Source organism: Myodes glareolus, chromosome 24 (genome assembly GCF_982192425.1).
Source record: "Myodes glareolus chromosome 24, mMyoGla1.1, whole genome shotgun sequence".
NCBI classification, from domain to species: domain Eukaryota; kingdom Metazoa; phylum Chordata; class Mammalia; order Rodentia; family Cricetidae; genus Myodes; species Myodes glareolus.
Genome location: NC_142049.1, coordinates 3,010,207 through 3,024,325, shown reverse-complemented (window position 1 = coordinate 3,024,325; position 14,119 = coordinate 3,010,207). Strand labels below are relative to the sequence as shown.

The 14,119-nt window shown below is 44.4% G+C and overlaps 1 protein-coding gene across 1 annotated transcript in view; it reads left to right on the top strand.

Annotated features, from left to right (window-relative positions):
• The window catches only part of Ints4 (integrator complex subunit 4), a 62,874-nt gene that overhangs the window by 11,572 nt on the left and 37,183 nt on the right, over positions 1 to 14,119 (top strand). The window contains exons 4-8 of the mRNA XM_085682965.2: positions 1,577 to 1,683; positions 7,526 to 7,711; positions 9,054 to 9,104; positions 10,109 to 10,197; positions 11,238 to 11,358. Coding sequence (XP_085539091.2) covers positions 1,577 to 1,683; positions 7,526 to 7,711; positions 9,054 to 9,104; positions 10,109 to 10,197; positions 11,238 to 11,358 — 554 coding nt within the window. The remainder of the gene's footprint in view (positions 1 to 1,576; positions 1,684 to 7,525; positions 7,712 to 9,053; positions 9,105 to 10,108; positions 10,198 to 11,237; positions 11,359 to 14,119) is intronic.

Sequence of the window (14,119 nt, the reverse complement as noted above, 5' to 3'; positions counted from 1 at the left end):
GATGTTATATAAAGTTAGCTTTCTAAGGAAATAAATCAGTTTGGTGGCAATGGGGATGTCTTTGCTCTTCTGTTTCCTGACACTGCCTTCGTATCTGTGGCTTGTGTCACACTTGAGCCCTTTCTGTCATTTAACTGAGGGCCTTGTCACGGTGGACGTGTCCACTGCAGGCCTAAACCCCTAACATGCGCAGGATCACTTGAATGACCTAAAATCCTCTTATAGCCACCAACATGACAAGGGCTCTGTTCTGAAGACGGAAGGACATGCACACGTGTGCACGCATTGTTTGTTCAGGTTTTAATACTGCTTTTACATGTTTTCTTTATGAAACAATTCCTCTGGTCATGTTAGCCAGTAATTTCAGCTGATAGCAGATCTGTGTAATATTCACTTGTCAAACCCCCAATACATCAGAAGCATGCACACAAGTATAGAAGTTCCAGAAAAGCCTGCTTATAAAAAGGATGATCTAGTTGAGAAGATTGACATAGGGTTTGTTTGTTAGCTCTGTTGTTTTTAATTCGACTCTTTGCCTTTTACTAGGTGCTTATTGAGCACATAATGAGTTATTCTAGATCTTGAGACAGTGGAGATGACTAAAGCATCTTTGTTTCTGGTTCATTGTGATAGGAAAGAAAGTAAAGAAGAGAAGGGCAGTTCTCTTGGGGAGCAGGACAGGCTCTAGAAGTCACACTCAGGATTATTAGGCATCCCCTGAAGACTGGGAGGACACTTTCTGGGTAGTCAGGAGGTTGGGAAAGTTCTAGAGAAGACTTGAAAGAGTAGCCAGGTGTGGTGGTGCAGCTGTAATCCTGCGCAGGAGGCGGAGACAGCAGGATCGGGAGTTCTGCCCCATCTGTGCTCACTGGAGTCAGTTGTTCATGAGACCCTGTCTCAAACAAGGGAAAGAGATGAGCTACACAGGGCAGGTTAGGTGCCATGGGAGGCCTGTTGTTTTGCTGTAAAGTCTCTCTCTCTCTCCTCATGCATCCCCCACCCCTCATTTTTTTCCAGGGCTGATGATCGAATCCAGGGCCTTGTGCTTGCTAGGCAGGAGCTCTGTCACTGAAGCTATCCCCAGTCCCTTCATGTACCATTTTTTTTTGTTTTCTTTTGTTTTTGCTTTTCCAGACAGGATTTCAAACTCAGAAATCTGCCTGCCTCTGCCTCCCAAGTGCTGGAATTAAAGGTGTGACCTCCATACCCAGCTCAATGTACCTTGTTTGTTTGTTTGTGTTTCGACACAGGGATGTTTTCCTGCTTTAATCAACCTTTCTGATTCACCAGCCAAGCCCTAGTTCCTTGTGGAAGACTATTGAATTCATCTCGTACTAAATGTTTTTGGAAGACCTACTTTGTGCACGGGACTCTATCCGGTCCTGTGGAAGTCTCAAATTTTCAAGACCAGATTCCTTTGAATATTTAGCTTTTAGTTGAAGGGATGAAAGATTAGGCAATAGAATATACGTGACAAATTTTAATAAGTAAATAAGAATCTACATTTCTCCCAAAATCAGTTAGTGTTGGCAATGATCTCTGGAAATTTTGTAACCTAGCCTTTTCTCTTTCCTAGAGTCTCATCAAGTCCTGGCTCAACTCTTAGACACGCTGCTAGCGATAGGCGGTAAACTACCAGACAATCAAGCTACCCAGGTGCGCTTAGTGGATGTGGCCTGCAAGGTAAGAGCATACTGGTCTTCGTTCTTGAACCAAGAGGCTGCGGGAGCTTTGTGAACGCTGCCTGATGTAGTCTCCAGAGCAAGAAGGGCAGGACGCTCAGTGACCGTGAACACTGCCCAGTGTAGTCTCCAGAGCAAGAAGGGCAGGACGCTCAGTGACCGTGAACACTGCCCAGTGTAGTCTCCAGAGAAGGGCAGGACGCCCAGTGACCGTGAACACTGCCCAGTGTAGTCTCCAGAGCAAGAAGGGAAGGACGCCCAGGGCTGAGCGCTGCTCTCTTTAGTCCTTGGTGTTGGGTGGAAGTAAAGCTAAGTGCTGTAGTTATTCCTTAAAACAAGCACATTTATGTGTGTGTGAGGTGGGGGACAGGAGAGTCATGGTCCAGACTGGAAGTCAGAGGACACCTTGTAGGCGTTGACTTTCTCCTTCCACCTTGGTGTTCTTGGGATTGGTATTGAACTTGGCTGCCACAGCCTTTGCGCCAACCTACTGGCCCCACTGTAATGATTCTTGTGAGAAATCACAGTAGCTTGGGTTAAAACAGCGGAAAGATGGACGATATGGGTAGATTGTGAGAATCATTTAGAAAGTAGTATTAAGTTGATTTAGTTTATTTATTTGTTTATTTTTTCCTGACCCAGGCTGTCCTAGAACTTGCTCTGTAGACCAACTCACAGTGCCATTGCCTGTGCCTCCCAAGTACTGGGATTAAGACGTGGACCCCACACCAACCTGTCCTTATATGTCCTTGACATAGACTACTGCTGTTACTCAAGATGTGCTTTGGTTATTCACTGTTAATGTGGAAATGGTGGCACTTTGTGACCTGACAGAGTGCACAACAGGCATCTGGGTCTCCTAAAAATGTGTGTGTAGTTGGGGGGAGGCACATTTGCCTGTGTGTGCCCGTGTGAGTGAGAGGTCCCACTCAGGTGTCCTTGCCTGGTTGCTCTCTACTTTAGTATTGAGACAAGGTCTTTCACTTGGAGTTGTCTCCTCTGGCCTGTGAGCCCCTAGGACCCACCTGTCTGTGCCCTGCTCACCTGGTGCCACTACGGGGCGGGATTGGAACTCGGGTCTCCGCGCTTGTGTGGCAGTCAGTTTACTCATTTGGCCATTGCCCAGCTCCGCTCGGCAGGCTTTGGTGACGACCTTTCGAAAAGGACGTCATCATAGAATTCTGTTTGCTGCCTGAAGGGATGGTTCAGTGCTAGGATGGAGTAATACGTTAGTCATGTGCCGCTGTTGCCTGGCGACCTTAATAGGCTAAGGTGTCAGTGCATCTGGAAATCAGATGAAGTGCGGGTAACAGTTGTGACTCACCTTTCTGGGACTGATTCCATTACCAGTTTGGTTGTGAAAAGTGAAGCTCTGTGCTCAGTGTAAATAAGTCCCTTTGAGAAACCGATAACTGACGGTCATTGTCTGCCTCCTGTCTGGGCTTACTCTTCTGTTTCAGTGCCATATTTTCATGGGTATTTTGAGCGCTTCTATGTGAGGCCTTGTATGTGAGACCTAAGAGTAAGGTTTAACATTTACAAAAATATTACTCTGTGTGTGTGTGTGTGTGTGTGTGTGTGTGTGTGTGTGTGTGTGTGTGAGGGCATGCACAGAGGTCAAGTCGACAACTTTGGGGAGTTGGTTCTCTCCCACTTTTTTTTTTTTTTTTGAGACAGTGCTTTTCTCTAGTTTTGGAACTTGTTCTGGAACTCACTCTGTAGCCCAGGCTGGCCTAGAACTCACAGAGATCTGTCTACCTCTGCTTCCTGGGTGCTGGGATTAACAGTGTGCGCCACCACCACCCACCGTGGATTTTTTTTTCTGATGAACCATTTGAAAGTAAGACGTCAACACGATGCCTCATTGACCTAGAACACTCAAGTGTGTGTTCCATGAAGACGCTGGTAGTGCCTCAAGTCAGCACTGACTGTGCATATTGATCTAGAACACTCGAGTGTGTGTTCCGTGAAGACACTGGTAGTGCCTCAGTGTCCGCACTGACTGTGCGTATTGCTCTAGAACACTCGAGTGTGTGTTCCGTGAAGACACTGTGTAGAGCTGTCAGAGTCAGCACTAGCCGTAGTGTATTGCTAGTGTGTAAGCTCCAGTCTCTGGGATTTGCCTGCATAAATGTCTCTTAGAGAAAGAATCAAGCTGTGTGTGGTGGTGCAGGCCTCACCTGCACCTGGAGAGCGAGCTCCAGGACAGCCAGGGCTACGCAGAGAAACCCTGACTCAAAAATCGAGCCTGGTAGTGGTGGTGGTTTATGCTGGGAGGTGGATCTCTGTGAGTTCAAGGACAGCCTGGCCTATAGAGCAAGTTCCATGACAGCCAAAGCTACAGAGAGAAACCCTGTCTCAAAAAAGAAAAACAAACAAGCAAACAAATAAATAAATAAAAAGAATAGGTTCAGAGTACCTTTAACTGTCATGTGTTAACAGTCATCTTGAGTTTGGAATAATTCCTGAGTGTCTCCTTGATTTTATAACTTTGACATTTTGATAACTTAGGAACTGTTACTTTGTAGAACATCCTTGAATTTGTATTTGCCTGATGACTTCTCTTGATTATATTAAAACTGCCTTATCTTTCAAAAAATGCCATAGCCCTGAAGCAGTCATCACTGCATAGTCTTAGAGATGGATACATTGCTTCAATTGCTCAGCACTGATGATGTTTACTTTGGCTCACTGGTTATCTGCTGGCTGCCTTCTCGCTGTCAAGTTACTCTTGTCCCTTTGAAATTGTGTGTTCTGATGCCAAAGTTTCGTTTTCATCAGTTTTGAATTTATTATTTCTACTCAGTAGAATGCAATGTCTTACTGTTATTTCTCTGATTTGACTAAGTGGGCAGCTCTTCAAGCTTGTGTGTGTGTGTGTGTGTGTGTTTGACTTCTCAATACTGTTGTATAGTAGTTACTTACGGGAGTTACGGGAGATATCCGGATACCTCTGCGCTGTGTCTGTGCTAGCCTTCCACCGGCTTCTCTCCTTCTAGGGGAGAATCAGTGTCTGGAGATTTGTCTCCTACGTGATTCCAGGTCCTGCCGAATTGCAGTCAATCTTACCGTCGCTGTCCTCTAGCTGTGCCGTTCTGTTTCACTGTCGCAGACTGACAGCTAATACAGCTTTGCACAGCTGTGCTGGACGGGATTGGCCCAAAGCCCATACAGCCCTGGCCCTAGCCCAGTTCTTTACTGAAGAGACTCTGTGCCACATCAGAGAGAGGAGACAGTGACAGGGACGTGGGACGGGCAGGGGACAAGAAAGAAGAAGGGAAGCTGTAGTGCTTATTTCAGTTCAGTGACTTCACACAGAGGAGAAAATTCTAAACATTTTGGACTTGAAGGAAGTAGATAATTTGTCTCCTTCCTTTCTCTCTTTCTTCCCTTCTTTCTCTCTCTTTCTGTTACTCTGTCTCTTTTTCTTTCTTTCTTTCTCCCCCCACTCTCTCTCTCTTTGTCTGTCTATCTGTCTGTCTGTCTCTCTCTCTCTCTCCCTCCCTCCCTCATCTTGCCATGTGTCCCTGTCTGACCTGATATTCCTTACGTTGTCTAGCCTGGTCTCCCTTATGCAGTCCTCCTATCTCAGACTCTGAGTGCTAAGATGACAACCATGTGCCATCATACCTAGGTTCTTTGCAGTTTGACTGTATATTCCATAATTAATTTTGTAATCTTTTCATCTATTTGCTTCTCATTTCTTGTTGTGTGCTATAGTATTTTAATATGAGTGTTGACATCATGTTGTACTTCCAAGTACTTCATGTTAAAGAATATTCAGGGTACAGCTATTAGCAGTACCTTAATATCGTATCAGTTTTTTTTATTAATATGGCATTAATTGTACTAAATATACCCTTGGTGGTTTTGTTTTTTACTAGGATCCAAAAGATATACATATTATATGGTCTTGAATTTTTTTCAGTCTGTAAGATATTTTATTTTTGTTCTTTAAATGCCATTGAGACATTTGCCTTGTGGAAAGCCTGCGGTCTCATCTGTTTCGATGCTGTCTTTTGGTGTCTTGTCAGTATTAGCAGTATCTTTAGACCAGAGAGCAGGCTCATTGGGTAAAAGTGTTGTCTTGTGAGCCTGGTAACTGGGTTCAGTCCGCAGAACCCATCGTGGAGGGAAAACACTGACTCCTGGAAGTTGTCCTTTTGTTCCCACATCTGTGCTGTGACATGCACACCAAACTCACATGTGACATCTCACATAAGCGTGATGGTGATTCATTAAGATTAAAGACAAGCAACAGCATCAAAGACCGTATCATCTTTAGAAGATCTCGTGTTCTTCTACAGGGCCTCACTTTGTAGTGAGACCTGCTGGCCTGGAACTCACTCTGTAGCCCAGGCTGGCCTAGAACTGGCTGTGTAGACAAGGCTGGCCTAGAACTTGCTCTTTAGACCAGGCTATTCTAGAATTCGCTGTGTAGACCAGGTTTCCTAGAACTCGCTCTGTAGCCCAGGCTGGCCTAGAACTTGCTGTGTAGCCCAGGCTGGCCTAGAACTTGCTGTGTAGACCAGGCTGGCCTAGAACTTGCTGTGTAGACCAGGCTGGCCTCAGATCACAGAGTTCCACCTGTCTCTGCCTCCGGCGTGCTGGGATTAAAATTGTGCGCCACCACACCTAGTCATATAGCTCCGTTTCTTTATTTGGTTCTTGTATTCAGTTTGTGAGAGTTCACTGAGCCATAAACTCAAGATTTTTTTTCATATTTCTCTATGACTGTTAAAAGTTTTTAAAATTGGGTTTTGTGAGTGATACTCTTGTGAAGGACAGGAACTTAACACCTGTGTTGGGCAGCTTATAGCCACATGTAACTTAGCCTCATGACACCCCCTTCTGAACTCTTTTGGGCATCCTCACTCACATGTGCATGCATGCACACACACTCGCGTGCATATACACACATACATACACACAATTTTTAAAAATAAAAGTAAATTTAAAGAGTTCTTAATTTTAAATTTTCTTAAATAATTCTATTATATACTGGTTAGTTTTTAAATTTTTCTTAAGTATTTCATGTACAGGAGTATTTTGTCTACGTGTATCTTTGTGTTGTGTGTATGCCTGTGTCTGTGGAGTCTAGAAGAGGTACTGTATTCCCTGGGACTGGAGTTATAGGCAGCAGTGAGCTACCATATAGGTGCTGGGAATTGAACCTAGGTCATCTGGAAGAGCAGCCAGTGTTTTGGCCATCTCTCCAAGCCCCACGTTTTTACATTTTTATTTGTATTAAAATTTGGTAGTAGAGCTGGGTGTTGTGGTGCACTCCTTTAATCCTGCACCTGGGAAGCAGAGGCCAGCAGATCTCTGTGAGTTTAAGACTTAGCCCATTGTACATAAGTTCCAGATCAGCCATGTCTGCATAGTGAGACTCGAAAAAACCTGAGAGTAAGTAAAACGTAGAGACAGATTTGAAAGTAGCAGAGTGCAAGCTGTTGGGGATGTAAAGTGCGGGGAGGAGAAAACAAAGGAGCCTCTTGTTTTCTAAAGACATGGCTTTGGGTAAAACAACCCGAGTTCAGTGCCTACTTAAAGTAAAAGAGAGGACCCGCTCCAGAGTTACCCTCTGGCATCCACACAGGGAACATGGCACCCACTCGTGTCCCTCCCAACCCCAGTTACACATGCAAATAGTAAATAAATAATTTAATGGAAGCTTAATTTGGGGGAAGAAGATGATTCCTTAGGCGATGTGATGCCACACAGCAGTGAGAACTCTGAGATGGCAGTGGTCTCCAGGACTGGGGGAGTGAGAGCTTTCCTGGTGTTTGGTTTGTTTTTCAAGATATCATAGTCATATTCTTTCTCTTTCTCTCCTTCTCTAGCACCTGACAGATACATCCCATGGTGTAAGAAATAAGTGCCTGCAGTTGCTTGGCAATCTTGGCTCTTTGGAGAAAAATGTCACAAAAGATGCTGAAGGCTTAACTATCAGAGATGTCCAGAAGATTATCGGGGACTACTTTAGTGACCAGGACCCACGTGTCAGAACAGCAGCTATAAAAGCCATGGTAAACATGATTTTTTTAAAAAAAAATGTAGCCAGTGACAGTTCCATTTCTTTTGTTTCTTTTTTTTTGTTTTGTTTTGTTTTTTTCAAGATGGGGTTTCTCTGTGAATCTATGTAGCCCTGGCTGTCCTGGCTGTCCTGGCTGTCCTGGAACTCACTCTGTAGACCATGTCTGCCTCCGCCTCCCAAGTCTGTCTGTCTGTCTGTCTGTCTGTCTGTCTGTCTGTCTCTCTCTCTCTCTCTCTCAGTAGGGACTGACTTTGTAGCCATTACTGGCCTTGACCTTGGGTCCGCCCTCTTGCTTTAGCCTCACACCTGGTCCATCTCAAGATTACGGCATGTGCTACTTTGGGTATTGTAACATGAGGACCGACTTGTTGGGGTATCTGTTCTACCCAGTACCCCACAGCCGGCAAGCAACAAAGAAAATCACACACAAGACTTCATAAGATTATAAACTGATTGGCCCATTAGGTCAGGCTTCTTATTAGCCCTTATAACTTACATTAACCCATTGTTCTGATCTATGTTAGCCATATGGCTTGGTACCTTTTCCAGCTGTCAGCTTCACATGCTGCCTCCTCGGTGGTCTGGGCAGGAATGACAGAGGGAGTTTCCTGCTTCCCAGAAAACTCCCAGTCTCTTTGCTCCACCCCTACTTCCTGTCTGGCTTTCCCACCTATACTGCCTCCCTGGCCAATCAGCGTTTTATTAAAATATGATTGACAGAATACAGATAATTCTCCCGCACCAGGGTATGTTCTGAAATCCCTAGTGCACTCCTTATTGCTGGTGGCCCTTACAGAACTGAAAACACAGCTTCCCGTATGCCAAGTGCGCTTTTCTTTTGGCTCCTTTGGGACCCCTCATCTCTATCTCTGAAGGAAGGAAGATAGAATCTGTGTCGGAGCTCTTCTTCAGTTGTATTGGTTCCAGCAGGAAGGCGTGTGACTCAGTTTATGGACAGTAGGCATCCCCTAGGTGGCCTTCAGAAAGGGCAATGGGATCTGAGGGAAGTGTTCTTTAGGGGAAGTTGTGGTGACCATTTATTCCATGGGGTTCTTTCTCCCTGGACCCAGGACTTTGTAAATGCTAGGCAAGAATTCAACCATTGAGCTGCAAGCGCAGCCTTCTTCTTTTCTTTCTCACCATTATTTTATGCTTCTCTAACATTTTTGAGATTGTCCTTGGGTTGGAGTTAAGTGTCTGAGTGTTTACACAGGAAGTGTCTCTATTGAGTACTGATTCTGTTAGTCTGATCTGACGTGATACCCTTGGGAATGTGTGGATGCTGAGAAGACTGACCTTTTCGCAAAGACTTCATCTGCATTTTTATTCTCCAGCTGCAGCTCCATGAAAGAGGACTGAAGCTACACCAGACGATTTATAATCAGGTACCTTCAGGTGATCGGTGGCTTTCTGCAAGGGGAGGAGGGTCATGAGGCTGGGGGGTGGGGTCTTGCACCGCTTCTCAGAATTTTCACTCACGAAGGCTTTAGCTGGTGATCAGTGGCCACATTTGTTGAGGTGGATGTGAAGCCATATCTAAAACATACTTTTGAGAACAATATGGGATATGTATATAATTAAATATGCTAATGCATGTAAAAAGACTTGTCTGTGCATGAATACTAAAGACATGGAGAAAGTGGGCTGGGGATGTAACTCCCTGGTAAAAAGCTTGCCTAGCATGCACAAGGTCCTGGGTTCAGTTCCGTACTAAAAAGTAGTAATAATTAGGACAAGTTTTATTTTTCCTGATCTCTCTTTGGCTGGGCCATAGTCGACATCAGTTCTGGCACCAGTGTGGTAAGCTGGAATGTTTCTGGAGGGTGACTACGACCACAGATCATATGAGAAGATGGCACATGAGTGTAGTATCGGTTTATAAAAAGGAAAAAGGTACGATAGAGCGGTGGACGGCCGTTTGACAGCTTAAACAGGTGCCTTAGAATGTGTTGTTTCTACTGGAGGATAACTGAGTGAGTCTAGGGATCGGCAGGCTAAATCCACCTTCAGATTTTTGTTTTGTTAACTTCCCATGAATGGCTTTATCTCTGTGGAAATCATAATTGGGCACATCTCTGGGACTGATATGTAAATGTTGTTTGGAGTACTATGGGCCTTGAGTACTCTGACTTCACTTGGATGTTACTCTAGGTGTCTGTCCCTCTGTGTGGTTCTGCATTCCACATGGGGCGTGATATTATACAGTTGGAATCCAGCCTGAGAAGAGTACAAATGCCAAGATTCCTTTGTTAGGCAGGGGTTTAAGAAATGAAAAGCACTCTGAAGTACTTTGATTGGCACCCTTACCCTGCTGTCCTGTCTTCACTTGGAAAGTATTTGGAATTATCCCGCGAGCAGAGACTGACGGGCACGCGCTCCTCCTTTGCAGGCCTGTAAGCTGCTGTCTGATGACTACGAGCAGGTGCGCAGTGCTGCGGTCCAGCTCATCTGGGTTGTCAGTCAGCTCTATCCTGAGAGGTCAGTAGGTGCAAGTCTGCCTTTGTCCATTGCTGGGCCTTTTCTTCCGCCTTCCACCACACAAAAGCTACTGCAGAAAAGTGGGAAATAGAGGGGGCACAGGCCTTGACCACAGACTGCTGTGCACTGTGTGCTGTGTGAAAGATGCCAACTCCTTTGGGTCCCTGCTCCTCATCTGCCACTGAAGGAACTGAACTGTGTCTCTCAAGTACCTCTCTGTCATTTTTTTTTTTAAAATAGGCAGATAGAGAATGAGAATAAGAATTTTGGTGTAGTTTGATTTAGGCCAAATGGCATATGTAAAAGATACCAGGTGTGTATGTTTGTGGGCATGTGTGCCACATGCATGTGGAGAGCAGAGGACACAGTGTAGGAGTCATTTCTCCTTCCACCATGGGGATTCTGGGGATGAAGCTCAGGCTGTCAAGTGTGGCAACAAGCACCCTTACTTTCTGAGCCATCTACTGGCTCTGCTTGAAAATATTTTCATAGCACTGAAATTATTGATTCACAGTGATTCCTCGAAATGGAGATTTATATTTATTCTATTTAATAGAAGGGTATTTTCTATAGGAGAAAAAGGAGTGGTGGTTGCCTTTGCATTAACTGTTATCCAGAATTGGAAAGCCGAAATGGATTGATAAACCTCTAGGAGTGAGCTCCATTTATAGTTATTGGGGTCTCTCTCTCTCTCTCTCTCTCTCTCACACACACACACACACACACACATACACACACGTCTGTCTAGAACTAGCTTTATCCACATTCAGATGTCTAGGTCTGTGTTATGTTGGTACTAGGGATTGAGTGAGGGCTAGCACGCACTCTACCACTCACCTGTAACCCTGCCCCCACCAAGTTCTTGATTCCTTCATGACTCTGAAAACCGAACGTACTGAAAGCTTGCTGGACGGTTCTCCCTGGTTGTGTGGGTGTCTTCAGGCGAGGATTTCCTACGCTCGGTTTTCACTGGTCTCCTCAGAGCACCTACAGGCTCATGTTTTGTCATATGTGGTTTCTCCCCTTTTCTTTTTATTTAGTATTGTTCCAATACCTTCTTCTAATGAAGAAATTCGTTTAGTTGATGATGCATTCGGGAAAATTTGCCACATGGTCAGTGATGGCTCCTGGGTAGTTCGTGTCCAAGCGGCAAAGCTGTTGGTAAGTTGTACTCTTTTCTTTTTAGGTTTATTTACTTATGTGTGCAGCATTCTGTCTGTATGTATGCTTGCACGCCAGACCTCGTTACAGACGGTTGTCAGCCACATTGCTGGGAATTGAGCTCAGGACCTCTGAGGAGCAGGCAGTGCTCTTAACCGCTTAGCCATCTCTGCAGCCCAAGTTACACTTTCTCTAATGAACACAATGCTTGTTAATTTTTACAGACATTTTGAGAAACTGTAGATAGGGTCAGATATATTGTATTTTTAGAAATCCCATAATTTCTCCAATAACTAACCTTCCCCCCCCCCTTTTTACGCTATATGCTTCATTACTGTGTTCATTTGTGAACAGGACTGCTTAGAAAGGCTATCGTCGGTCCACACTCTAGCCCTGGTCTGTGATACTACTGTACCTCCTTCCTGTACACACTCTGGGCCATAAGGTGGGGGTCAGTGAACAAACACACGTGAAAAGGAAAGGTAGCTAAACCCTTTCCACTCAAGTTCAAGAGCATTCAGTATCTTTTGCCATATGGAGCCAGGGACTGAGCTCAAGGCTACAGACTTCATGGCAAATGACCTACCCAGTGAACCATCTCATTAGCCCATAAAATTTAGTTTTCTTGCCTATTAAATAAAAAATATAATAACAGATTGAGGGTTTAAAAGGGTTAAAGATCGCCTACAGAATGTATAACTATGACTGTATGTATGTATTATGTGTTTTTCTACCTGGGCGGTGGTGGTACACACCTTTAATCCCAGCACTCAAGAGACAGAGGCAGGTGTTGAGGCTCACATATCTACGGAGTGAATTCCAGGACAGTCAGGGCTACACAGAGAAGGCCTGTCTCGAAAAACCAAAATTTAAATAAATAGGGTGTGTTTCTATATAAGAAAGAGGCATAATTATATGTAAATATGTACATTTATGAATGCTAATATATAACTAAAAGCCTAGTTGGCTAGAAATGTTACAGATAGTAGCAACTGTAATTGCCAGTGTTATTAGCAAAATTGGATTATTAATCACTTTTGAATACAAACAGTTACTTAATTTGGAGCTGTGTAGATTTAAAGTCATTAAAGCAGAGTTATGAGATGGCTCAGGGAAGCGGCCGAGCTTGTTGAGTTGGGGATGGGCATGAACTGACTGGAGTAGAGGGGAAGAAGACGGAGGTAGAGAGTAGTGCAGCATCGTGCGTGCTAACAGCCAGACAGAAAACCTGCAGTGGTGGTGAGGTGTGTGGTAGGGTAAAGCTCAAGGAGAAAGCAGGTTCCTTCAGAGTTTAAAACGAAACAATAGGGTGTTGGAATTGTCTATGCTGCACAAAAATGAAAATTTCCATTCCTCATTATAGTAGACAAAAAATTCCACACATAGGTTGTATTTGAAAATTGAAGACCATTCGAGAGAGATTGAGTTATTATTATTATTCATAACTCCTCAAAGAGGATTTATTTGGTCCCCCAAAGTGTGACTGCCAAGTGTGCAGATCCATGCAGCAGTCAGAATATAGTCACTGCTTTGAGCTTAGGTCTGTCTGGGATGTGGGGTTTGTGGGAGGCTTCTTCAGAGTATGTTGACTTCCTCTTACCCAGCGAGGATTAAACTACGTCTAAGACTTTGATCTTAGAAATGGCAACTTTTCTGCAGTATATGTTATATGCTTCCAGGCTTTCAAGTGACCAAGCACCGGTGTCCCTGAGGCAGATGCTGATGTCCGAGTTAGTGGCAGCTTTACATCTGATGGACTGTCCGTCTTTGTGGGTGTTTTAATCTCCTCATTAGACAGAAGCTAGAAGCATTAAAGCTAGAAAAATGAATGAGTACATGGGTCAGAGATGGCTCAGCTGGTGAAGGTGCTTATCTTGCAAGCCTGATGACCTGAGTTTGACCCCAGAACCCGTGTAAAGGGGGAAAGAGAACTGACTGCCAGACATAGCCTTTGACTACCAAATGGACATTATGGTGTACTTGCAGAGATACACCATACACATATACACAATTACAATAATATGAAGTGTATGGTCTTCTCTGATCTGTGAATGTATATAAACTCTTTCTCAAATAATGTTCCTCTTGTGTGTTCCTGACTGGTTCTACCATCTACCGCGTCATGTGCTAGAGAAATTCAGGGGTTTTAGAAATTGTATGTGAGTGTATGATGTGTGTATAGGTGTGTGTACCGTGGTGGGGGGCAGAGGAAGGGCAGCTTTGTGCAGTCGGTTCTCTCCTTCCGTCTCCGTGGGAGTCCCAGGGAGTCCCAGGTCCCTAGGCTTCTGTAACAAATGCCTGTACGCAGAGCCATCTTGTTGACCTGGGAATTCCTTGTTTTTCAAAACTGGGCTCTTTTTTTGTTTGTTTGTTTGAGACAAGGTTTCTCTGTTTAACAGAGACAAGGCTGTTTCCTGTGTAGCCCTGACTGTCCTGAAACTAATTGTGTAGGCCCAGCTGGCCTCAAACTCATCTGCCTGCCTGCCTCTCGAGTGCTGGGACAAAAGAAAGGCATGTCCCACATTGCCTGGCTAGGAATTCTGTTTTTTATGTCTTTTATACATCAGTTCATTAGCTTATATCAGTTCTGTCCCTGTGACGTTACTTAAATCCACCCCTCTCCTTTTCTCCTGGGCTCATACCATTTTCTCAATAATGAAAAAAAAGTTCACTATTTTTTTAATTGAATTACTGTCTCTTGACATTTGTGAATTTAAAATGGAAAGCTTCAGCTGTTCTTAAATGACACTGAAAATGTATT